This window comes from Symphodus melops (assembly GCF_947650265.1).
Source record: "Symphodus melops genome assembly, chromosome: 10".
Classification (NCBI taxonomy): domain Eukaryota; kingdom Metazoa; phylum Chordata; class Actinopteri; order Labriformes; family Labridae; genus Symphodus; species Symphodus melops.
This window is the reverse complement of record NC_136700.1, coordinates 460,323-485,524: the sequence shown is the minus strand read 5'-3', so window position 1 is coordinate 485,524 and position 25,202 is coordinate 460,323. Positions and strand designations below refer to the sequence as shown.

Sequence of the window (25,202 nt, the reverse complement as noted above, 5' to 3'; positions counted from 1 at the left end):
AGTTTGTGGATGAGCTGCTGCGGGATGATGGTGTTGAATGCTGAGCTGAAGTCGATGAACAGCATTCTGACGTGGGCATCCTTGGTCTCCAGGTGGGTGAGGGCTGAGTGGAGGGCAGTGGAGATGGCGTGGAGAATTCCTATATGTCATTTGATGTCATAGAGGTAAAATCAGTAATTATACAAAATGCTCCATTAAAAGTAACTGTCCTGAGTTCATAACAGATTTAAAGGAACATTGAGGAGTTTCTAACTGGTCTCTATATGACCTTCAAAAGTAAACCAGACCAACAGGAACAATATGGACTATTGTAATATTCAAAACCTGTTTGTGCGACCACAATGTCAGTATCAGATGAAGCGATATTCATCACACAGAATCTAATTTTACATTCAACAAGAAATAAATCAACAACATTTGATGAGCTGACAATAAAAGACCCTGAGAATAATTTAACAGTCACACACATTAACTCACATCAAATGTGAAAAGTAAGAGAGACCCATTTTACTGATTGGCCCATTTCAGAATAATGTTTTATTAAATACCACAGTCTGTTTGAATCCTAAATTCTCATTGGCTGGAGGATTTTAATTAATTAACTCCTAATAATTTTCGGACTCTAATAAGGATACTGTCTGTTCACCTTTCCAATTTATTCAGCCTGTATCTACAATAAGTAACCATAGCAACAAGTGAATCCTGAATCCTGTTAACAAGCTAATCAGCTAATTTCAATAATGAGGGCCTGCAAAATGTCTTTTTAAGTATTCAGACAGAGACTGACATGATAAATGTTAGTAACTTAAAGGAGTGTAGATGTGCAAATACCTCTGAACACCACTGGATGGCGCCTGTAACACACAAGCTGCAGAAAGTACTGAACTTACTGATACTTAGGATCACATCAGAATCATTTTGCTTCTTCTCAACATCCAAAGGTCCTTGTTTCTGTGTCGTCCATAAAATCCTTTTAATAGACACCTCATTGTCTGCTCCAGTGTTTACAATGAATCTGTTGATATCAAAGATGTTACTGTAGCTCCAAAGTGAACTCTTTTTACCGCAATGTAATATTAATATAAAATAAGGTCAGTTATAAAATCGTATATGAAAGATGTTAATAAGATTTATACATAAAACACAAATATGACCCAACGAGACTGGTGGGAGAGGGTAGTCCTTATGGAGTTCATCGATCAAGAATAAAGACTAAACTTTCAAATGACACAGCAATCATAAATGAAGTTCTGTGCTCTGATCACAGACTGTAAACATCAGGCCCTGATGGAGGGGTCTATGAAAAAGCCTCACTTTACTGCATGTTATGTCCTCAGTCTAGGGGAACCAAGAGACAACCTCCACTCGTCCCGCTACAAAGAAATCCAGCAGCTCAAGTCATCTTCACACGGTCGTTTATTTTCTTCAGAGCAGATAATAACAAGCAAAAGTCTGATCTTTCTTAACATGGATATAAAGAAAATAAAAGTATATTTGCCCTCGTCTCAAAATAAACAAAGGAGAATTGTTTTTTTTTAAATCACTGCAAAATTTCTTAGTGTTTTAATTTGCAAGTATGTAAACACAAGCTAAACAATCTTTCAAATGTGCTCTAAAAAAAGTCAACAGAATCCAGCTGACACAATACAAACATTTAAAATATCAAGCTAGTTTTGTTCACCAAAGACGGAGAAAGCAGGCTGCAGCAGCTGAGATTTTAAAAGCTGCAGTGTCAAGATTCAGCCAATCCTGTCATGGCAATTCTATTTTCACTGTCCATTCAGCAGCAGCATCCATCACCACCTGATCCACCTAGACACACGCCTACTGACACAGATACACCTTCATCCTGCAGGGGAGGAGACGGGGCTGCACATCCTATAACTTGCATGGTCAATACATAATGAGGTCATAACAATATCTCATGTAAATTAACCCATCTGTTACGTAAGATAATGTATGATCATGGGATTTAGCATCTTTGCAGGTCACACACCCAGCTTGTACATTAAACATGAATATACCTGAACTATAAAGATGATTCTAGGATTGACTTGTACCTCAGAAAGATCCTGTTTTATCTCAACAAGGTGTTACAGTATCACAATATATAAAAGTACATGAAATAAAAATGAGCTTAAGAATTCTATTCTTGAAGAAATTACTGATCTCACTGAGGATTGCAGATTAAAGTGATCAAACATTTTAAATCAAAGTGATGAAATCAGAATAATTCATTAGTTTGAACAGCAGTGAGTTTCTTTCACTGGTGTTGTTTTATTCCAGGTAAAGTTTGCAGTATGCAAAACTGCGGTTTAGACAAAAACAAAAATACAAACGATTCGCTAAAACTTCACAAGTGATAAACATATAAATGATATTCACTTACTGCAATCATCACATCTCATACCTCGTTCCACTTTTCCAAGGGCGCTATACCTTTACTACGAGTTAGCTCTTTGACGATGCACGCACAACCCTTGTGATGCCATTGAGAAGTTAGAGGCAGGAAGTTGACAAGCATGATAGAAACATGTGAAGAAGAAGCTTGGCTTTTCAAAATAAAACCGGAAGTGACCACAAGGTAGCGTTGCAAGATTATGACTTATCATCTAAAGAATATATAATGAAAATAATAAACAGCTACAAACAGAGTCAGCTGATCTTCAGTCAGCAGTTTCTCAGACTGACTCATCACACAGAGACACTGAAGAACCACGAGACCAGAACCTGAACCCAGGATAGACCGGTTCAGTGAATGTGGTGTTGAAGGTGTGGAGGTGGATCAGTTTGTCAGAGGAGACTCTGTAGAAGGACAGAGATCCAGCAGGACAGTCCACATACACTGCTACTCTGTGAGAGACAAAGGAGGAGGAGATTTTTGTTTCTCTGTTATTGTGCCAGACACAGTAACCTCCATCAGAGCAGAACAGACTCCAGGACTGATCATTATATCCAAACAAACATTCATTACTGGTTCCTCTCCTTTTGATTCCTCTGTAACTCACTGATACAGAAACCCATCCTTTCCACTCGACCTCCCAGTAACAGCGACCAGTCAGACCAGTCCTACACAGCAGCTGATAGTATTCAAATCTGTCTGGATGATCAGGATATGACTGAAGCTCCTCCACACGTTTCACCTTCCTGTTGTTGTCAGACAGTTTCAGTCTTCTGTTGACTGTGTTTGTGTCCAGTTTCAGCTCACAGGCGTCTGATGGAGAATAGAGACACAACACAGCTGCAGGTTATCATCTGTTCATTCATCAACAGCTTTACTGACACTTACTGAGAGTCCATCAAACAAACAGCTCAGACTCAGCACTGAATGATGTTTGACAGCGTGGACTGTTTTTAGATTCAATTACTGATTTAAACTTTCATTTACATATTTTACTTGATTTAAAACAAAACAGGAAATTAATCATACAAATGTGTTTATTTAGCACACAAATAAGAAAACATCAAATATGATTATAAAATATAAAGTGTGTGTGAGGAGAGATCAAGAAGCCAACAGGCTTATACAACGGGCCTTACCTCTAAAGAGATGAATAAAACAAGTGATAAGAAGAACACAACTTCAAAGGATGATTTACAATTAAAACCCAGAGTGACTGCCGACACAGATCAGCATGAAAGCATCTCCAACCTGAAGCATCGCCCTCCAACACTTTGTCTACTTTTAAAAGGATTTAAAGAGACCAGCTCTCACAGACACAACTCATCCTGCAGGAGACTCCAGGCTGAAGGAGCAGCCAACCTGGAACTCCTTTTCCCTGTTTAAGGGAGACACAGCAGCCAGCTGGGGACTCTGATAAGGATCCTCATGGAAGCCTCAGTTTGGAGGTTTTTTAAGGCAGACACAAGGAGGAGACCCAACTTACAATGATGGATGGAATTAAGACTAAACATGAGGTTGTGACAGAAACTACAGGAAATTAAAGTAACGTGCAAATTTCAAGATATTTTAAAGAGTGATGCAAGTTTGACTTACAATTTATTTATGAAAGTTTTCCTTTAGTAACTCAGAAAAGTTTGGATAAAGAAAATAATGATATGCTTGGTTTTCTGCTGGCTTGAAAAAAAATCAATAAATTATATTATAACAGATGTAATAATCTGGTCATGACAGAATCAATGCGACCCTTATGAAAGAGGGTTAAAATTCAATGTTGCAACCACTGTTACATATTTTTATGGTATCCATGGAAACTGGTATTGTTCCTTCTGATCTCAAACTGGTAAATGTTATTCCAGGTGATCCAGGATATTTTATAAATTACCGTCCCATATCAGTTCTTCCTTACTTTTCCAAAATGTTAGAAAAACTAGAATATAAACACATCCTTAAACATTTGAACATGTGTCATAAATTGTATGAACATCAGTTTGGATTCTGAAAATAATCACTCAGCTGATATAACACTAACCCTTTTATAACTAATGGACAAGATTCATATTGCTTTCATGAGGTATTTTTCTGGATCTCTCTAAAGCAGTTAATGCTGTAAATCATAACATTTTATTTGTTAAATTGACTCGACATGAGTTTCATTGAAACCCTGAAGTGCCTCAGTAATTATGTTCATAACAGACAGCAGTGTATTATAACATACATACATGGTCTGCATAAACTGTGATACAGTGTGGAGTTCCTCAAGGGCCCGTTTTAGGACCATTATTGTTTCTCATTTACATTAACTATCTTACAACAGTACAATTTAATTTGATAACGAAGATTTTTACCTTGTTACTTCTGACTTATTAGCATCAATACACCAAGACAAATTCATTGTTTGAGTAAATATACTTTTATGCAATAAAACCAATTCTGATTCTAAAAACCTAAATGTGTTTTATAATCTGCCCAAAAATGTTCAGACTCAATTTAGTGTTGAGAATATGAAGAGACTTTGGGTAATAACAGGTTTGAATGACAGAGTATTTAAAAGATCAAAGTCAACATGTTCCTGACTGGTATCAACACTTTTTAAAATGTTTGGAGTCTCCTTGAGGAGAGGTCACTCCTGAACCTCTGCATTAAGAGGAAGGACTTTCTCTCTCCATCTCTGTATGTAGAATACCTGTGTAGACTAATTTCATCATGTTAGCAAAGGTGGACATCTGTGATTGTTTAGTTGACTTGTTACTTTTCCTGTAATAAATACATCAAAAGTAAAGTGTTACGTTAACAGTAATGATACTGCACATTAAATTCAGTACAGCATGTGCTGCTGTGTTCTGATGAAGAGAAATGAAAACACACTCACACTTCCTCAGACCAGGTTTCAGTCTGTGCAGTCCACCATGGTCCAACCTGGAAGAAGAAACCAGATCAGAATCTACTTCATACAGCTTCATTTAAATCCACCATCAGACAAGAAGCAGAGTTCATCATTCAGAAACAGTGAGACAGCTTCTGTGTGTCTGTCTGTACCTCAGTGTCTCCAGTCTGCAGTGTGGATCCTCCAGTCCAGCAGACAGCAGCTTCTCTCCTCCTTCTCCTGGATGATTGTAGCTCAGATCCAGCTCTCTCAGGGGGGAGGAGCTTAGAGCTGAGGCCAGAGACGCACAACCTTTTTCTGTGATCAGACAGCCTGACAGACTACACACACACACACACACACACACACACACACACACACACACACACACACACACACGCTTTAGACAGAGCACAGGTGTCACACTTTCTTTGGCATTACTTTTTTAAATTGTTTGACATCCATCGTTTCATGAGCAGCTGTTTTATCAATAACATTCATAACCACGCAGCTGAACAGAATAAACATTCATCTGAAGAAAAGCTTCTTCATGTGTTTATATTCCAACTTGTATGATTCTTTTTGGCAAGGAATCACTTCTTCATCTCACACCTGTATGAGTCCAGACAAGCATGAATGACTTCCGTCAAAAAGTGCAGGGCTGCGATAAATCATAAAATACTAATAATTAACCGTCATTTGAATTTCCATTATTTCGTTTTTTCCACCAACAAACATTTCAACGTATTCACTGTCTGCCCAGATAAACACCAAAAGTCTTCAATCTGCCTCATCCAGCCAGTCAGCCAGTCAGCCAGTCAGCCCTCCACTCTGCAATAAAACCTTGTTAATGTTTCAATTATGCTGCTGTGTCTGTTTTGGGGACTACATCATACAAATAATAAAATGTATAGCATTAATGTGGCAACATACAGTTAATAAAACATTAAAGGACTCATTGAAGGTCAGTTTTTTAAAATGAAATGAGGAAAAACATGAAAATCTGACTCAGCTGCACACTAACCTGAGAGTGTCCAGTCTACAGAGAGGACTCTTTAGTCCAGCAGACAGCAGCTTCACTCCTGAATCCTGCAGGTTGTTGTTGCTCAGGTCCAGCTCTCTCAGACTAGAGGACTGGGAGCTGAGGACTGAGGACAGAGCTTCACAGCTTCTCTCTGAGAGGTTACAGACACTCAGCCTGAAGAGGATTCAGAAGAACACAAATGAAAACAATAACAAACCATAGTTGTTATTTCAGAATAAAGAGAACTACATTTAACCTGGATAGTTATGTGAGCACGTACAGAGCTGTGTTTGAAGCTTTGATCACAGGCAGCAGCCTCAGAAGAGCCTCCTCTGAAGCAGAGTATTTCTTCAGGTCAAACACTTCCAGATCTTTTTCTGATGACAGTAAGATGAAGACCAGAGCTGACCACTGAGCAGGAGACAGTTTATCTGTGGAGAGACGTCCTGATCTCAGGGACTGTTGGATCTCCTCCACTAGAGAACGATCATTCAGTTCATTCAGACAGTGGAACAGATTGATGCTTTTCTCTGCAGACAGATCCTCACTGATCTTCTTCTTGATGTACTCGACTGTTTTCTGATTGGTCTTTGAGCCACTTCCTGTGTGTGTCAGCAGACCTCGTATGTGACTCTGATTGGTCTCTAGAGAAAGACCGACGAGGAAGCGGAGGAACAAGTCTAGGTGTCCATGTGGACTCTGTAAGGCCTGGTCCACAGCACTCTGGTATAAAAGTGTTGGGTCAGGTTTTTCTCTGAATACTTTAGACCACCTGGATGTTGTTTGTGCTTCTGACATCAGATTGACTCCAGAGTTGATGAAGGTCAGATGGACATGAAGAGCAGCCAGAAACTCCTGAACACTCAGATGGATGAAGCAGAACACCTTGTCCTGGTACAGTCCTCTCTCCTCTTTAAAGATCTGTGTGAACACTCCTGAGTACACTGAGGCTGCTCTGATATCGATGCCACACTCTGTCAGGTCTGACTCATAGAAGATCAGGTTTCCTTTCTGCAGCTGCTCAAAAGCCAGTTTTCCCAGAGACTCAATCATCTTCCTGCTCTCTGGACTCCAGTGTGGATCTGTCTCAGCTCCTCCATCATACTTGATGTTCTTCAGTTTGGACTGAACCACCAGGAAGTGGATGTACATCTCAGTCAGGGTCTTGGGCAGCTCTCCTCCATCTCTGGTCTTCAGCACATCCTCCAGAACTGTAGCAGTGATCCAGCAGAAGACCGGGATGTGGCACATGATGTGGAGGCTTCTGGATCTCTTGATGTGGGAGATGATTCTGTTGGCCTGCTTCTCATCTCTGAATCTCTTCCTGAAGTACTCGTCCTTCTGTGGGTCAGTGAACCCTCTGACCTCTGTCACCATGTCAACACACTCAGGAGGGATCTGATTGGCTGCTGCAGGTCGTGTGGTTATCCAGAGGCGAGCAGAGGGAAGCAGTTTCCCCCTGATGAGGTTTGTCAGCAGCACATCCACTGAGGTGGACTCTGTGACATCAGTCAGGGTCTGGTTGTTTTTAAAGTCCAGAGGAAGTCGACACTCATCCAGACCGTCAAAGATGAACACCACCTGGAACTCTTCAGACCTGCAGATTCCTGCTTCTTTGGTTTCAGGAAAGAAGTGATGAACAAGTTCCACCAAGCTGAACTTTTTCTCTTTCAGCACATTCAGCTCTCTGAAAGTGAATGGAAATGTGAAGTGTATGTCCTGGTTGGCTTTGTCTTCAGCCCAGTCCAGAGTGAACTTCTGTGTTAAGACTGTTTTCCCGATGCCAGCCACTCCCTTTGTCATCACTCTTCTGATTGGTCCATCTCTTCTAGGTGAGGCTTTAAAGATGTCTTCTTGTCTGATGGTTGTTTCTGCTCTGTCTGGTTTCCTGGATGCTGTTTCAATCTGTCTGACCTCGTGTTCCTCGTTGACCTCTCCAGTCCCTCCCTCTGTGATGAACAGCTCTGTGTACATCTGGTTCAGAAGGGTTGGGTTTCCTGCTTTAGCGATCCCCTCAAACACACACTGGAACTTCTTCTTCAGGTTAGATTTCAGTTTTTGTTGGCACACGGCAGTGACAGTTCCTGAATGAAGAAAGAAGTGAGATCAATGAACAGATCCTGATATAGATCACATGAATATCTGAGTTTAAACCTCTTTGTCCTTTTTCTAAAATATGAAATCTGTTCAGATGTTCTTACTGCTCTGCAGACAGTCAGCCAGCTCCTCCTGCTTCATTCTCCTCAGGAAGTGGAGAGTGATCTTCAAAAATGCCTCTTTACAGCTTCTCCTCTGCTCTTCATCCTCACTCTGACTCTCTAAGCATTCTGGGTAATCTGGACTCAGAACCCTCTGGACTCTCTTCAGCTCGTTCTTCACAAAGGTGACGATGTTCTCCTCCAGCAGCTGGAACAGAAGGAGACACTGGATATTTCCTATAAAGTGGTAGAACTCAACATGTGGTTCATGTGTCAGTCTGAAGGTCAGCTGCTCTAAACACAACAATAACTTAGCATTACATTCTTCTAATGGTAGTTTATGAAATAACACACCATAAAGATGGAGTCCAGGTCTGTTAGATCCTGCTGGTCTGATGGATCTCTGTGAACCTGGGAGCTCTCCTGTTGAACTCTGTGACAGGACATATTACACAAGAAAACAATGGGTCATATATGATGAAGCTCTGAGCCAAGATATGAGTCTTTGAATCACAGAGTCAGAACCTTCACTGGATTTTTAATTCTTACCTTCCATCAGCACCACGTCCATCTCTAAAGTTAAAATAACGACCCATAGACCGGTCACTCTTCATGGACACACAGCTGGGTCCAGGAGAGTCTGGTCTCTGGTCCTGCATCCTGATACAAACAACATTATTAGTTACTGTGAGCAGCAGCTGAGACACTGATGATGATGATGGAGTGATGAAGGTGGAGGGATGCTGTGACATGGATTAGAGTCATGGACAGTTAGAGATGGTGATCTCACCTCAGAGCTTCCTGTTCCTCACACAGAGAGGTTTTAGAGGGAGGGACTCCCTCCTCTGTGTCCTCACACTGATCCATAGCAGAGTGCCCCCTGCTGGAAGAGCTGACCTCTGTCACTACAACAACACTGACCCAGTTCAGCTGCTGAAGTCACATCCAGTCAAAGATCTTCACCTGTGGAGGAAACACCTTCATCATCATCATCATCACCTCACTGTCAGTCTACAAACATCACATCTACATGGTTTTGTTATGGTAGATGGTATTATCATCATCCCATTCTTGTTATAATTTGATTTATGTTTTTATTTAAACTTGTTTCTGTCTTTGTTCTGCTGAAAAATTTTAATTGATCCTCTAACATCAATAAAGTTTTTTCTTATCAGGAGGCTTTACTGCTTTGAATCATAAAACGGTCTAAAAAAAAGACTGTCAAAGTCAATGATTAACCAGGAACACAGTCAGCTGAGTGACAACCACTTCTCATAACTTTAGTCAGAACGAATTTCACCGTGAAAAAACATCTTTAAGAAAAATGAGTTTCAGAACAACACACACTGATCAGTTTGAATTCTCATATTTAAATCACAGAAGAGAAAGAGATTAACTCGATGAAAGAACATTTTATAGAACGGGCTCGTTTTCAATCGACATGTTAGCATGGTTAGCCTAGCCTGTATCATGACTGAGGATCATTGTGTTCCTTTAACTGTAGTGTGAGCAGCTAATGAACCCAGTGGCTAACAGTTAGCTTACAGCTTTTTTTACACTTAAATTAAATGAGAATCTTTCAAACAGTAAAAAAAAGCTTGTCTTACCTTCAACACGGAGAACTGATCCGCATCACAACAGGACAAAGACTCCTGACACCAGGAAATACCAAAGTCTAATAATCACCATAGAAACAGGGATTCAAAAGTCACAGCTTTATGAGTTTTTATATTTAAGGAAGCTGGTTTATTGTAGCAGGTGACATAGATCCTTTATTGCTTCGTTACCAGATCATTGACAAAGTGTTTGAGGCAGTCTGTTCACCTGCAGTGGTCTGGGCCTCCCTTACCAGGATCCAGGATCCTGGTCAGGTCCTCAGATTCATGAACTACAAGAAACTAAAAACTAGAATGAAGAGTTATTAGCTGTTGTTCATCAGTGAATAATAATATATTTACAAAGCTCCAGATTCAAAGTGTTAGCTTGTAACTCATTCTATAAAGAACAGACTGAACTCTCAGATTGAAACTCTCTGTTTAACCTTAGCTCAGATAAAAACACAACTGTTCCCTGTAAACTGAGTATTAGATACGAGACAATAAGAATTAAACTCCTACCTGGTCTGAAGTGGTTCTGTGATCATGTGATCAGTCAGCACGGTGGAAAATCAATCTTTCATTTCCATCGGAAACTGAACACACGTAACAAACGCACCGCAAACGACTTCCTTCAACAGGACGGTTAGAAGGAATCATTTAATGTAGACGTGGGGTTCATTCACACTCTGCAGGGGAACATTGGACCAATCAGATGAAGCTTCAGCTCGCCATCAGCTACCCTCAGGTTGACTGTTGTACATTTAGTGCTGACTGCGAGGTTAGCTAACACGATGGCTGAGGCAGAGCGAAGAGAGAGAAGAGCGAGGATGATGATGATGATGAAGATTTCATGTTGAAAGAGAACAGCGTACCAAAGAGTGCTCATGCTCTTCACACATTAAATGGACCAATTATAGCCTTGATACCCGTTTATCGCCATGGAGACATGAAATGCTTTTTCATGTACGGTGACTGTAGTTACTGCTCTCTACCTCTAGAGGGCAGTATAGCTCTGTACACCTGTTCATCCCTCAGCACTTATTATCAAAGCAGATTTCAAGTGTCAGTCACAGCCTGTCTGTGTTCACACCAGGCGCAGGAATGAATGCACTAAAAAGGGATTACTACAGGTGAGTTACAGTACCTGTGTGTCACTGTCGAAGCCCCCCCTGCTGACAAACTAGAATAACTTACTTCCTGTTTATAACACCTGCACACACCTGTCTCTTTCAGCACGTCTCTGTTGCCAGCTCTCCACACAGCCTCTGTTATAGGGTCACCTACTGAGTCAGTTATAGAGAGAGAAGTGAATGAGTGATAAACTGAGAGATTTCACAAAGAGCAGCAGTTCAACACCTGGACGTACCTGCAGGATTTATGACGTCATCACTAGTTAGGAGCCAATCAGAGTGCAGTATGCGACTTACATTGTGATGAAGCAACAAACACACAAACACTGAGGGTGCAAAGTGCCTACTCAATTAGTCAGAAGGCAGTATGCAGTAGAGAGGACCTCCTATCCGTGCTATATCTTACTATTCAGAAGGCACACACAGTAGGCTGATATTTGTGAATACTCCGTTTCATTAATTCAGTATGGAAGTGATGTCATTTGTGTTACCTAAACCGGCTGACTCCATCAAGGAGGAAAGGTTTTATAATAATGCAGACATTTGATGTTGTTAATCTCTTGAATTTCCCTCGGGATCAATAAAGTATCTATCTATCTATCTATCTATCTATCTATCTATCTATCTATCTATCTATCTATCTATCTATCAAAAAGAGCAATTTTAGAAGTGACTTCTCTTGATTAAAAATTGATAAACTAATCCATACTCGTTTGTTTTGATTTGGAGGCGCATGTGAAATTATGTTTTACAGTTAATTTTGCACAACATTGTGGGAGGTAAAATACAATTCATTTCCTAAAAGCATGCATCTGATCCATACTGCATAAACCCCAGAAGTTAGTATCCATACTGATAGGTTCAGTATACTGAGGTAGACACATAAATGCCTTCTGGATAACCACAAGAGAACTCCCTACATAAAAGTCTCGACTGTATACTGAACTGTGGCTGTTCAGAAAGGGCCTGAGTCTTTACAAAGTGAAGTAGGAAACATGTTGTGTCCAACAGTTCAATGTTACAAATGAAACATACTGAAATATTTAGTTTCCATATGAAGAGGTTCTGGGTTTTTACACAAGGTGTAAAGAGATTTTTTTTTTTTTCGAGGTGTAGGGAGATTTTATTTGAAACATTTTAACTCTGTTTTTTATCACTGTTTTAGTAAATAATAATAATAATAATAATAATAATAATAATAATACATAGACGCAAACTATTATTCGAGTCCAGCATCTTAAACATGTGTTAAAGTGTCCTAACCCTTTAAATGTAACATTAATCATCTTTCATGAAATGATCCTCACTAATAATCAGCATTAGGTCGGTTTGTTTGACACCTCTCTGACTCAGCTAGCATGAAGTACAGTTAGCTCGGTTTCAGCTCATGAAGGACAGAAAACTCAAAGTTGTTTGTAAAAGTTAGTTTGAGACATTGTGGAGCTTTAGATAAATCACACAACACTTACCTGTGCAGTGAATAAAATCTCAAACTGGACATCAGAAGATTTTTAGTCCCAAACCCCCTCCAGGATTAAACAACGGGCCGATTGTTTTCCAGCTAATACACGAAGCCGGCCGGTGATTCAGGGACCCTGGGAGAGGGGAGCGTTCAAGTTATTACACACGATACATTACTCACTCGATATTTTACAAACATATTGATGTATTTTCTGCGATGGTTAAAGCTTTTGTTCTAAAGTATTGCATTAGTTATTCTAGTTATTCTCCGTTTTTATACCCAGAAGTGTGCGCGTGCGCAGCTTTTCCTGTGAGGGAACTTTAAAAAAAAAAAATAAAAATCATATCTGAGGTACCAGCCAGCGGAGTGAACGGCGGGAGTTGCCATGGAAACATCAACCTCCCAGTTTCAGAGAGGTGAATTAAAATCCCGTCCGCCGTTGTTTCAAAGCTTCTTCATGATGTTTACAGCAGCAGGTTTACACTCAGGAGAAACAGTGATAGTATAACAGGAGAGGGATGAATTGGTAAGTAGAAGAAACATTTTCAAATATATGAACATGAAATTATTTCTACAAACTGTTTTTCTCTCACCACATTAAGATGTTAGCTCTCTCTAATTAAAGTTTAGCTGTCTGCCTCACTAGCTCCTGTGAGGCGTGATTTATGATAGCATAGCATCCTGTTTGATATAGCAGCTAGACGACCTAGAGGGAGCCTTTATACCACCACAACTACACACTGTTAAAAAAATACTGACTTTAGTTTGATATCTCCAGGTCAAGATGCAGAGGAAAATCTCTTCTTTAAAAATGACATCATTCAACCACAGCCTGGTCCTGATCACCAGATTCTGAAGGTAGGTTATCTTTGGTGAGATAGTTTTTCATTTATTAGATTAAAGTTTCCTTTATGTCATTTGATGTCATTGAGGTAAAATCAGTAATTATACAAAATGCTCCATTAAAAGTAACTGTCCTGAGTTCATAACAGATTTAAAGGAACATTGAGGAGTTTCTAACTGGTCTCTATATGACCTTCAAAAGTAAACCAGACCACCAGGAACAATATGGACTATTGTAATATTCAAAACCTGTTTGTGCGACCACAATGTCAGTATCAGATGAAGCGATATTCATCACACAGAATCTAATTTTACATTCAACAAGAAATAAATCAACAACATTTGATGAGCTGACAATAAAAGACACTGAGAATAATTTAACAGTCACACACATTAACTCACATCAAATGTGAAAAGTAAGAGAGACCCATTTTACTGATTGGCCCATTTCAGAATAATGTTTTATTGAATACCACAGTCTGTTTGAATCCTAAATTCTCATTGGCTGGAGAATTTTAATTTAATTAATTAACTCCTCATAATTTTAGGACTCTAATAGTGATACTGTCTGTTTACCTTTCCAATTGAGCTGGGTACATGTCAGCCTGTATCTACAGTAAGTAACCATAGCAACAAGAACTCAGTCAAAGCATCTGTTTACAAGTTATGCATCCTGTTAACAAGCTATTCAGCTAATTACAATAATGAGGGCCTGCAACATTTCTTTTTAAGTATTCAGACAGAGACTGACATGAGAAATGTTAGGAACTTAAAGGAGTGTAGATGTACAAATACCTCTGAACACCACTGGATGGCGCCTGTAACACACAAGCTGCAGAAAGTACTGAACTTACTGATACTTAGGATCACATCAGAATCATTTTGCTTCTTCTCAACATCCAAAGGTCCTTGTTTCTGTGTCGTCCATAAAATCCTTTTAATAGACACCTCATTGTCTGCTCCAGTGTTTACAATGAATCTGTTGATATCAAAGATGTTACTGTAGCTCCAAAGTGAACTCTTTTTTACCACAATGTAATATTAATATAAAATAAGGTCAGTTATAAAATCGTATATGAAAGATGTTAATAAGATTTATACATAAAACACAAATATGACCCAAGGAGACTGGTGGGAGAGGGTAGTCCTTATGGAGTTCATCGATCAAGAATAAAGACTAAACTTTCAAATGACACAGCAATCATAAATGAAGTTCTGTGCTCTGATCACAGACTGTAAACATCAGGCCCTGATGGAGGGGTCTATGAAAAAGCCTCACTTTACTGCATGTTATGTCCTCAGTCGAGGGGAACCAAGAGACAACCTCCACTCGTCCCGCTACAAAGAAATCCAGCAGCTCAAGTCATCTTCACACAGTCGTTTATTTTCTTCAGAGCAGATAATAACAAGCAAAAGTCTGATCTTTCTTAATATGGATATAAAGAAAATAAAAGTATATTTGCCCTCGTCTCCAAATAAAAAATGGAGAATTTTTTATTTTTTTTCAAATCACTGCAAAATTTCTTAGTGTTTTAATTTGCAAGTATGTAAACACAAGCTAAACAATCTTTCAAATGTGCTCTAAAAAAAGTCAACAGAATCCAGCTGACACAATACAAACATTTAAAATGTCAAGCTAGCTTTGTTTGCCAAAGACGGAGAAAGCAGGCTGCAGCAGCTGAGATTTTAAAAGCTGCAGTGTCAAGACAGCCAATCCTGTCATGGCAATTCTATTTTCACTGTCCATTCAGCAGCAGCATCCATCACCACCTGATCCACCTAGACACACGCCTACTGACACAGATACACCTTCACCCTGCAGGGGAGGAGACGGGGCTGCACATCCTATAACTTGCATGGTCAATACATAATGAGGTCATAACAATATCTCATGTAAATTAACCCATCTGTTACGTAAGATAATGTATGTTCATGGGATTTAGCATCTTTGCAGTTCACACACCCAGCTTGTACATTAAACATGAATATACCTGAACTATAAAGATGATTCTAGGATTGACTTGTACCTCAGAAAGATCCTGTTTTATCTCAACAAGGTGTTACAGTATCACAATATATAAAAGTACATGAAATAAAAATGAGCTTAAGAATTCTATTCTTGAAGAAATTACTGATCTCACTGAGGATTGCAGGTTAAAGTGGTCAAATATTTTAAGTCAAAGTGATGAAATCAGAATAATTCATTAGTTTGAACAGCAGTGAGTTTCTTTCACTGGTGTTGTTTTATTCCAGGTAAAGTTTGCAGTATGCAAAACTGCGGTTTAGACAAAAACAAAAATACAAACGATTCGCTAAAACTTCACAAGTGATAAACATATAAATGATATTCACATACTGCAATCATCACATCTCATACCTCGTTCCACTTTTCCAAGGGCGCTATACCTTTACTACGAGTTAGCTCTTTGACGATGCACGCACAACCCTTGTGATGCCATTGAGAAGTTAGAGGCAGGAAGTTGACAAGCATAATAGAAACATACGAAGAAGAAGCTTGGCTTTTCAAAATAAAACCGGAAGTGACCACAAGGTAGCGTTGCAAGATTATTACTTATCATCGAAAGAATATATAATGAAAATAATAAACAGCTACAAACAGAGTCAGCTGATCTTCAGTCAGCAGTTTCTCAGACTGACTCATCACACAGAGACACTGCAGAATCAGGATACCAGATCCCAAACCCAGGATAGACCGGGTCAGTGAATGTGGTGCTGAAGGTGTGGAGGTGGGTCAGTGTGTCAGAGGAGACTCTGTAGAAGGACAAAGAGCCAGCAGGACAGTCCACATACACTGCTACTCTGTGAGAGACAGAGGAGGAGGAGATGTCTGCTACTCTGTTATTGTGATAGACACAGTAACCTTCATCAGAGCAGATCAGACTCCAGGACTGATCATTATATCCAAACAAACATTCATTAAAGTCTCCTCTCCTTCTGATTCCTCTGTAACTCACTGATACAGAAACCCATCCTTTCCACTCGACCTCCCAGTAACAGCGACCAGTCAGACCAGTCCTACACAGCAGCTGATAGTGTTCAAATCTGTCTGGATGATCAGGATATGACTGAAGCTCCTCCACACGTGTCACCTTCCTGTTGTTGTCAGACAGTTTCAGTTTTCTGTTGACTGTGTTTGTGTCCAGTTCCAGCTCACAGGCGTCTGATGGAGAATAGAGACACAACACAGCTGCAGGTTATCATCTGTTCATTCATCAACATCAACAAGCCCTGGGTCACAGCTAGACTCAGACGGTGAAGGCAGGAAAAGGAGGTGTGGACAGGGAGAGTTTTAAAAAGGCTAAATACAACTTCAGCAGGGCGGTGAAAGAAGCCAAGCATCTTTACTCTGAGAAACTAAAACAACAGTTCTCAGACAGAAACGCTGGCTCAGTCTGGAAGGTTCTCAGACAACTCACCAGCTATCAGCCTAAAATCCCCCACTCTGTAAGTGAACTGCGTCTGGCCAACAACCTGAAGGAGTTTTACTGTCTAGACCAGACTCCGTCTCTCCCTCCACCTTGAAGCGCTGTGCTGGTCAGCTGATCAGCTCCCTTCAGTCTTTATGGACATTATTAACACATCATTAGAGACATGCCACGTGCCAGCCTGCTCCAAGTCCACCATCATCCCTGTCCCCAAAAAACCAAGGACCACAGGACTGAACAACTTCAGACCAGCCGTCTTGACCTCTGTGGTGATGAAGTCTTTTGAGTGCCTTGTGCTTTCACACCTCAAAGACACATCACAGACCCCCTTCTGGACCCTCCAAAGTTCACCTACAGAGCCAACAGGTCTGTTGACGATGCTGTCAACCTGGCCCTCCACTTCATCCTCAAGCATCTGGACTCAGCAGGATCCTATGTCAGGATCCTGTTTGTGGATTTGAGCTCTGTTTTAATACAATAATACCAGTCCTGCTCCAGGACCAGCTCTCTCAGCTAAACGTGCCTGATTCCACCTGCAGGTGGACCACAGGCTTCCTGTCTGACAGGAGTCAGCAGGTGAAGCTGGGGGGGAATGTCTGGGACAGGACCATCAGCACTGACTCCCCTCAAGGCTGCGTTCTTTCTCCTCTCTTCTCCCTGTACACTAACAGCTGCACCTCCAGTCATCACTCTGCCAAGCTCCTCAAGTTCACAGACGACACCACCCTCACTGGACTCATCTCTGGCCTCTCGCTAAACCTCTTGAACGAGAACAGTTTCTTCCCCTGTGCCGTCAGCCTACGTTTATTTAGTTAATATGCACTTTAAGAGTACATTTCTAAAGACTGGAAGATTTTCTTCATTGCAGAATGAAAGCTCCTATATTACATATTTGGGACATTGTGATTTTTAATATTTTACATTTTAAAACTATATTTTATATATTTGTAATTGCTTCTTATACTATATCATTTAACCCTTAGATGCACCTTTAAAATTACGTTACGTTAAGCACCCTTCGCACTAAAAAGTGTAAATAAAAACTCAATTTTTTCATAAATTATAAGTTTTTTTTAGGTTTTTTTTTTCTAATGTTATGAACCTGCATCAGTCCTAATCATACATATCAAATGGTTTTGTTTTTTTTAAACCTTAAATTGCCATGTTTTTGTCATGAGGCAACCCTATTTTATTGTCTAAAATACACAATAAATGATATTTTTTCAATATACTTCATGACAACTTGATTATTTATGGCTTGATTATTGCAGCCTGGTATATGTGAAAGATTAGCAGCAACATTTATTTATATGCATTATAATTTTTTGTTCAGTGTCAAATACTCACACTATGTAACCTTAACCCTTACCATATATGGTAAAAATGACATCATCAGGAAGGGACTCCCTCAGATCACACACTTAAAGCCCCATGCTTCGAACTGAGTTGAGAAATGAGAAGCTGCATGTTTCATACTTTATATTCAAGCAGGATCAAAAATAGTGATTTTAATGGGTTTCAATGAAAGGGTGCTTAACGTGAGTATTTCATGCTGTGTTGTTTACAAAATGCTAAAAATAGAAAATGCATGACAAAATGATAGAACACTCAAAAATGCACAACCTTGAATAAATCATCAACAATGTGCATGAAAAAAGGATAAAATATGCATCAAAAACAAAAAGTCAAAAACACTAAAAAGTGCAAAGGTGCGATAGAGGGTTAAGTTCTGCAGCTTCTCGCAGCTGCTTCTCTGCTGCCTGCATGTTTTAGCGCGAGCTGAAACACACACACACACACACACACACACCAGAATGCTAGCCATCACACGCACCTACGAACTCCGTGATCTGTATGGACTTTAATAGTTACGGTCTGTGCATGGTAAGGACCAAATCTTTATTTATACTGACGCTCAGTAACACTGTAAATTTCTCCGCTCGCGAGATGAATAAAGGATTATCTTATCTTTATTTTCAGGAACGTTCAGTAATCAGGTCAGACAGTCATTTCGACTTTTCTCCATTCACTCACCGTGTCTGCATTTATCAACATTCAGCTCCTTAAAAACAGTAGACTAATGTTATCAGTCTGCTACAGTCTGGGAACGTCTGCACACACTGTTAAAACAGACGAGTAAGGGTGGCATGGCCTCTACTAAGTTAAAAAATTAAAAAATGCCAGCAAAAAATATATTTTACAATTTCCTGACTTCATCAAAAATGATCAAAATCAGATTCAGTGAAACACATTGTTCAACACAGAATTCAGACAAATACAAATGGAAGAAAAAGAATTTAGCAAAAATAAATAAAACAAAGTCAGTAACACTGTATGAATAGCAATCATGATTTTTTTTAACTGTAACAGATTATTATTCTGTTAAAATGGCATTTTATCTGGTAAAGAGAGTTTATGACTTGTTGAGGACTCAAAATTCAAAGGTTAGGACATTGGACCCGACTTGGGACTTGCCTGTGTTTACTTTACTCGACTCGGATGTTGCATCAACATTTATTTAATTTCTGGATTCTCCTAAAGGAGAGGTCACTCCTCAAACTATGAATTTAGAAGGGCTCTCTCTCCATCTCTATGTTTGTTTCTCTAATGAACGCCTCTGTTCCTTTTCCAATAATAAACAGATGTGAGGTAAAGTGATATTTTAACAGCAACAATATCTACATTGATTCAGTACAGCATGTGCTGCTGTGTTCTGATGAAGAGAAATGAAAACACACTCACACTTCCTCAGACCAGGTTTCAGTCTGTGCAGTCCAACATGATCCAACCTGGAAGAAGAAACCAGATCAGAATCTACTTCATACAGCTTCAATTAAATCCACCATCAGACAAGAAGCAGAGTTCATCATTCAGAAACAGTGAGACAGCTTCTGTGTGTCTGTCTGTACCTCAGTGTCTCCAGTCTGCAGTGTGGATCCTCCAGTCCAGCAGACAGCAGCTTCTCTCCTCCTTCTCCTGGATGATTGTAGCTCAGGTCCAGCTCTCTCAGGGGGGAGGAGCTTAGAGCTGAGGCCAGAGACGTACAACCTTCTTCTGTGATCAGACAGCCTGACAGACTACACACAAACATAAACACATACATACTTGCTTTAGACAGAGCACAGGTGTCACACTTTGTTTGGCATTACTTTTTTAAATTGTTTGACATCCATCGTTTCATGAGCAGCTGTTTTATCAATAACAGTCATAACCATGCAGCTGAAAAGAATAAACATTCATCTGAAGAAAAGCTTCTTCATGTGTTTATATTCAAACTTGTATAATTCTTTTTGGCAAGGAATCACTTCTTCATCTCACACCTGTATGAGTCCAGACAAGCATGAATGACTTCCGTCATACAGTGCAGGGCTGCGATAAATCATAAAATACTAATAATTAATCGTCATTATTTCGTTATTTCCACCAACAAACATTTCAACACATTCTCTGTCTGCCAAGATAAACACCAAAAGTCTTCAATCTGCCTCATCCAGCCAGTCAGCCAGTCAGCCAGTCAGCCCTCCACTCTGCAATAAAACCTTGTTGATATTTCAATTATGCTGCTGTGTCTGTTTTGGGGACGACATTATACAAATAATAAAATGTATAGCATTAATGTGGCAACGTACAGTTAATAAAACCTTAAAGGACTCATTGAAGGTCAGTTTCTTAAAATGAAATGAGGAAACATGATCATCTAAAAAACAATCTGACTCAGCTGCACACTAACCTGAGAGTGTCCAGTCTACAGAGAGGACTCTTTAGTCCAGCAGACAGCAGCTTCACTCCTGAATCCTGCAGGTTGTTGTTGCTCAGGTCCAGCTCTCTCAGACTAGAGGACTGGGAGCTGAGGACTGAGGACAGAGCTTCACAGCTTCTCTCTGAGAGGTTACAGACACTCAGCCTAAAGAGGATTCAGAAGAACACAAATGAAAACCATTACAAGCCATAGTTGTTATTTCTGAATAAAGAGAACTACATTTAACCTGGATAGTTATGTGAGCACGTACAGAGCTTTGTTTGAAGCTTTGATCACAGGCAGCAGCCTCAGAAGAGCCTCCTCTGAAGCAGAGTATTTCTTCAGGTCAAACACGTCCAGATCTTTTTCTGAGGACAGTAAGATGAAGACCAGAGCTGACCACTGAGCAGGAGACAGTTTATCAGTGGAGAGACGTCCTGATCTCAGGGACTGTTGGATCTCCTCCACTAGAGAACAATCATTCAGTTCATTCAGACAGTGGAACAGATTGATGCTTTTCTCTGCTGACAGATCCTCACTGATCTTCTTCTTGATGTACTTGACTGTTTTCTGATTGGTCTGTGAGCCACTTCCTGTGTGTGTCAGCAGACCTCGTAGGTGATTTTGATTGGTCTCTAGAGAAAGACCGAGGAGGAAGCGGAGGAACAAGTCCAGGTGTCCATTTGGACTCTGTAAGGCCTGGTCCACAGCACTCTCATATAAAAGTGTTGAGTCAGGGTTTTCTCTGAATACTTTAGACCACCTGGATGTTGTTTGTTTCTCTGACATCAGATTGAGTCCAGACTTGATGAAGGTCAGATGGACATGAAGAGCAGCCAGAAACTCCTGAACACTCAGATGGATGAAGCAGAACACCTTGTCCTGGTTCAGTCCTCTCTGCTCTTTAAAGATCTGTGTGAACACTCCTGAGTACACTGAGGCTGCTCTGATATCGATGCCACACTCTGTCAGGTCTGACTCATAGAAGATCAGGTTTCCTTTCTGCAGCTGCTCAAAAGCCAGTTTTCCCAGGGACTTAATCATCTTCCTGCTTTCTGGACTCCATTGTGGATCTGTCTCAGCTCCTCCATAATACTTGATGTTCTTCAGTTTGGACTGAACCACCAGGAAGTGGATGTACATCTCAGTCAGGGTCTTGGGTAGCTCTCCTCCCTCTCTGGTCTTCAGCGCATCCTCCAGAACTGTAGCAGTGATCCAGCAGAAGACCGGGATGTGGCACATGATGTGGAGGCTTCTGGATGTCTTGATGTGGGAGATGATCCTGCTGGCCTTCTCCTCATCTCTGAATCTCTTCTTGAAGTACTCGTCCTTCTGTGGGTCAGTGAACCCTCTGACCTCTGTCACCATGTCAACACACTCAGGAGGGATCTGATTGGCTGCTGCAGGTCTTGTGGTTATCCAGAGGCGAGCAGAGGGAAGCAGTTTCCCCCTGATGAGGTTTGTCAGCAGCACATCCACTGAGGTGGACTCTGTGACATCAGTCAGGGTCTGGTTGTTTTTAAAGTCCAGAGGAAGTCGACACTCATCCAGACCGTCAAAGATGAACACCACCTGGAACTCTTCAGACCTGCAGATTCCTGCTTCTTTGGTTTCAGGAAAGAAGTGATGAACAAGTTCCACCAAGCTGAACTTTTTCTCTTTCAGCACATTCAGCTCTCTGAAAGTGAATGGAAATGTGAAGTGTATGTCCTGGTTGTCTTTGTCTTCAGCCCAGTCCAGAGTGAACTTCTGTGTTAAGACTGTTTTCCCGATGCCAGCCACTCCCTTGGTCATCACTCTTCTGATTGGTTCATCTCTTCCAGGTGGGGCTTTAAAGATGTCTTCTTGTCTGATGGTTGTTTCTGCTCTGTCTGGTTTCCTGGATGCTGTTTCAATCTGTCTGACCTCGTGTTCCTCGTTGACCTCTCCAGTCCCTCCCTCTGTGATGAAGAGCTCTGTGTAGATCTGATTCAGAAGGGTTGGGTTTCCTGCTTTAGCGATCCCCTCAAACACACACTGGAACTTCTCCTTCAGGTTACATTTCAGTTTTTTTTGGCACTCTGCAGTGACAGTTCCTGAATGAAGACAGAACTGAAATCAATGAACAGATCCTGATATGGATCACATGACCATCTGAGTTTGAACCTCTTTGTCCTTTTTCTAAAATATGAAATCTGTTCAGATGTTCTTACTGCTCTGCAGACAGTCAGCCAGCTCCTCCTGCTTCATTCTCCTCAGGAAGTGGAGAGTGATCTTCAAAAATGCCTCTTTACAGCTTCTCCTCTGCTCTTCATCCTCAGTCTGACTCTCTAAGCATTCTGGGTAATCTGGACTCAGAACCCTCTGGACTCTCTTCAGCTCGTTCTTCACAAAGGTGACGATGTTCTCCTCCAGCAGCTGGAACAGAAGGAGACACTGGATATTTCCTATAAAGTGGTAGAACTCAACATGTGGTTCATGTGTCAGTCTGAAGGTCAGCTGCTCTAAACAACAATAACTTAGCATTACATTCTTGTCATGGTAGTTTATGAAATAACACACCATAAAGATGGAGTCCAGGTCTGTTAGATCCTGCTGGTCTGATGGATCTCTGTGAACCTCAGAGCTCTCCTGTTGAACTCTGTGACAGGACATATTACACAAGAAAACAATGGGTCATTTATGATGAAGCTCTGAGCCAAGATATGAGTCTTTGAACAGCAGAGTCAGAACCTTCACTGGATTTTTAATTCTTACCTTCCATCAGCACCACGTCCATCTTTAAATTCATGACGAATATCAATAGACCAGTCACTCTTCATGGACACACAGCTGGGTCCAGGAGAGTCCGGTCTCTGGTCCTGCATCCTGATACAAACAAACAGCTGCTTAATGAACAAGGATCATTTTAATCAGATTGTTCCAGTTCAAACTAGCAGATGGATCATCAGTAATCAGGAGGCAGAGCTGAAGTTCTCCACAGTTCTGTTTCTATTAGAACAGTATCTCAGTCAGAATACAGCCAACACTGTGTCTGTCCTCACATTCTTCAGACTGATGAAATCAAAGTTCACAGAAGACGACTCAAACAGAAACACAGCTCAGAAAGATGCCAGCAGGAACAATAAAGGTTAGAAGTCCAACCTGCATTTTCAGAGAGAAAGAACTCAGGCTAGCTACAGAAGATACTACCAGTGACCACCAGGGGGGGGCAGAAGGACAACCTGAGGGAGAGATCAGTAGCAACAGGAAATAGGCTGGACCTGCTGGACACACAAACTCTGAGATTTGGTTTATCATGAGGAGTCTGATCACTTAAATCTGCAACTGATGAACACTGTGATGTCACTGCTGAAACAAAATATTGACGAGTCCGAAAAAACACCATGAAGCTCTGATCCAAGATATGAGTCTTTGAACCACAGAGTCAGAACATTCACTGGACTTTTAATTCTTACCTTCCATCAGCACCACGTCCATCTTTAAATTCATGACGAATATCAATAGACCAGTCACTCTTCATGGACACACAGCTGGGTCCAGGAGAGTCTGGTCTCTGGTCCTGCATCCTGATACAAACAACACTATTAGTTACTGTGAGCAGCAGCTGAGACACTGATGATGATGATGATGGAGTGATGAAGGTGGAGTGATGCTGTGACATGGAGAAGAGTCATGGACAGTTAGAGATGGTGATCTCACCTCAGAGCTTCCTGTTCCTCACACAGAGAGGTTTTAGAGGGAGGGACTCCCTCCTCTGTGTCCTCACACTGATCCATAGCAGAGCGCCCCCTGCTGGAAGAGCTGACCTCTGTCACTACAACAACACTGACCCAGTTCAGCTGCTGAAGTCACATCCAGTCAAAGATCTTCACCTGTGGAGGAAACACCTTCATCATCATCATCATCACCTCACTGTCAGTCTACAAACATCACATCTACATGGTTCTGTTATGGTAGATGGTATTATCATCATCCCATTCTTGTTATAATTTGATGAATGTTTTCATTTAAGCTTTTTTCTGTCTTTGTTCTGCTGAAATTTTTTAATTGATCCTCTAACATCAATAAAGTTTGATCTTATCAGGAGGCTTTACTGCTTTGAATCATAAAACCGTTCTAAAAAAAATACCTTCAAACACGCCCAACAAGTCAATGATTAACCAAGAACACAGTCAGCCCTGTTGTTTAAAATTCAATAAAATATTGTTTAAAAAAAAAATATATATATGATTCTCCAGGTTTTGTGGGCAGAGAGAACTTTGTTCTTCACATTCATTAATATCTGCAGCGGTCAAAAAACAGTCGGCAATAATAAAAAAAATTAGAAAAATAAAATGAGTTTCAGAACAACACACACTGATCAGTTTGAATTCTCATATTTAAATCACAGAAGAGAAAGAGATTAACTTGATGAAAGAACATTTTATAGAACGGGCTCATTTTCAATCGACATGTTAGCATGGTTAGCCTAGCCTGTATCATGACTGAGGATCATTGTGTTCCTTTAACTGTA

General features: G+C 40.5%; 1 protein-coding gene and 1 long non-coding RNA gene across 2 annotated transcripts; one reads left to right on the top strand and one right to left on the bottom strand.

Annotated features, from left to right (window-relative positions):
• Positions 1-1,398: 1,398 nt before the first annotated feature.
• On the bottom strand, positions 1,399-23,293 carry LOC306829935 (uncharacterized protein). The gene is given in 17 exon segments (XM_079353153.1): positions 1,399-3,214; positions 5,274-5,320; positions 5,441-5,608; positions 6,292-6,470; positions 6,473-6,570; positions 6,573-8,375; positions 8,493-8,697; positions 8,844-8,922; positions 9,039-9,149; positions 9,280-9,422; positions 16,177-16,703; positions 19,711-19,757; positions 19,878-20,045; positions 20,699-20,872; positions 20,979-22,782; positions 22,900-23,104; positions 23,249-23,293. Coding segments are annotated over 17 exon segments (6,294 nt in total). The 5' UTR covers positions 23,252-23,293; the 3' UTR covers positions 1,399-2,681.
• On the top strand, positions 12,418-16,168 carry LOC306830549. Its single transcript, XR_013779978.1, has 3 exons — positions 12,418-13,205; positions 13,458-13,537; positions 14,825-16,168. It is a non-coding gene; the product is annotated as an uncharacterized lncRNA (long non-coding RNA).
• Positions 23,294-25,202: the final 1,909 nt, after the last annotated feature.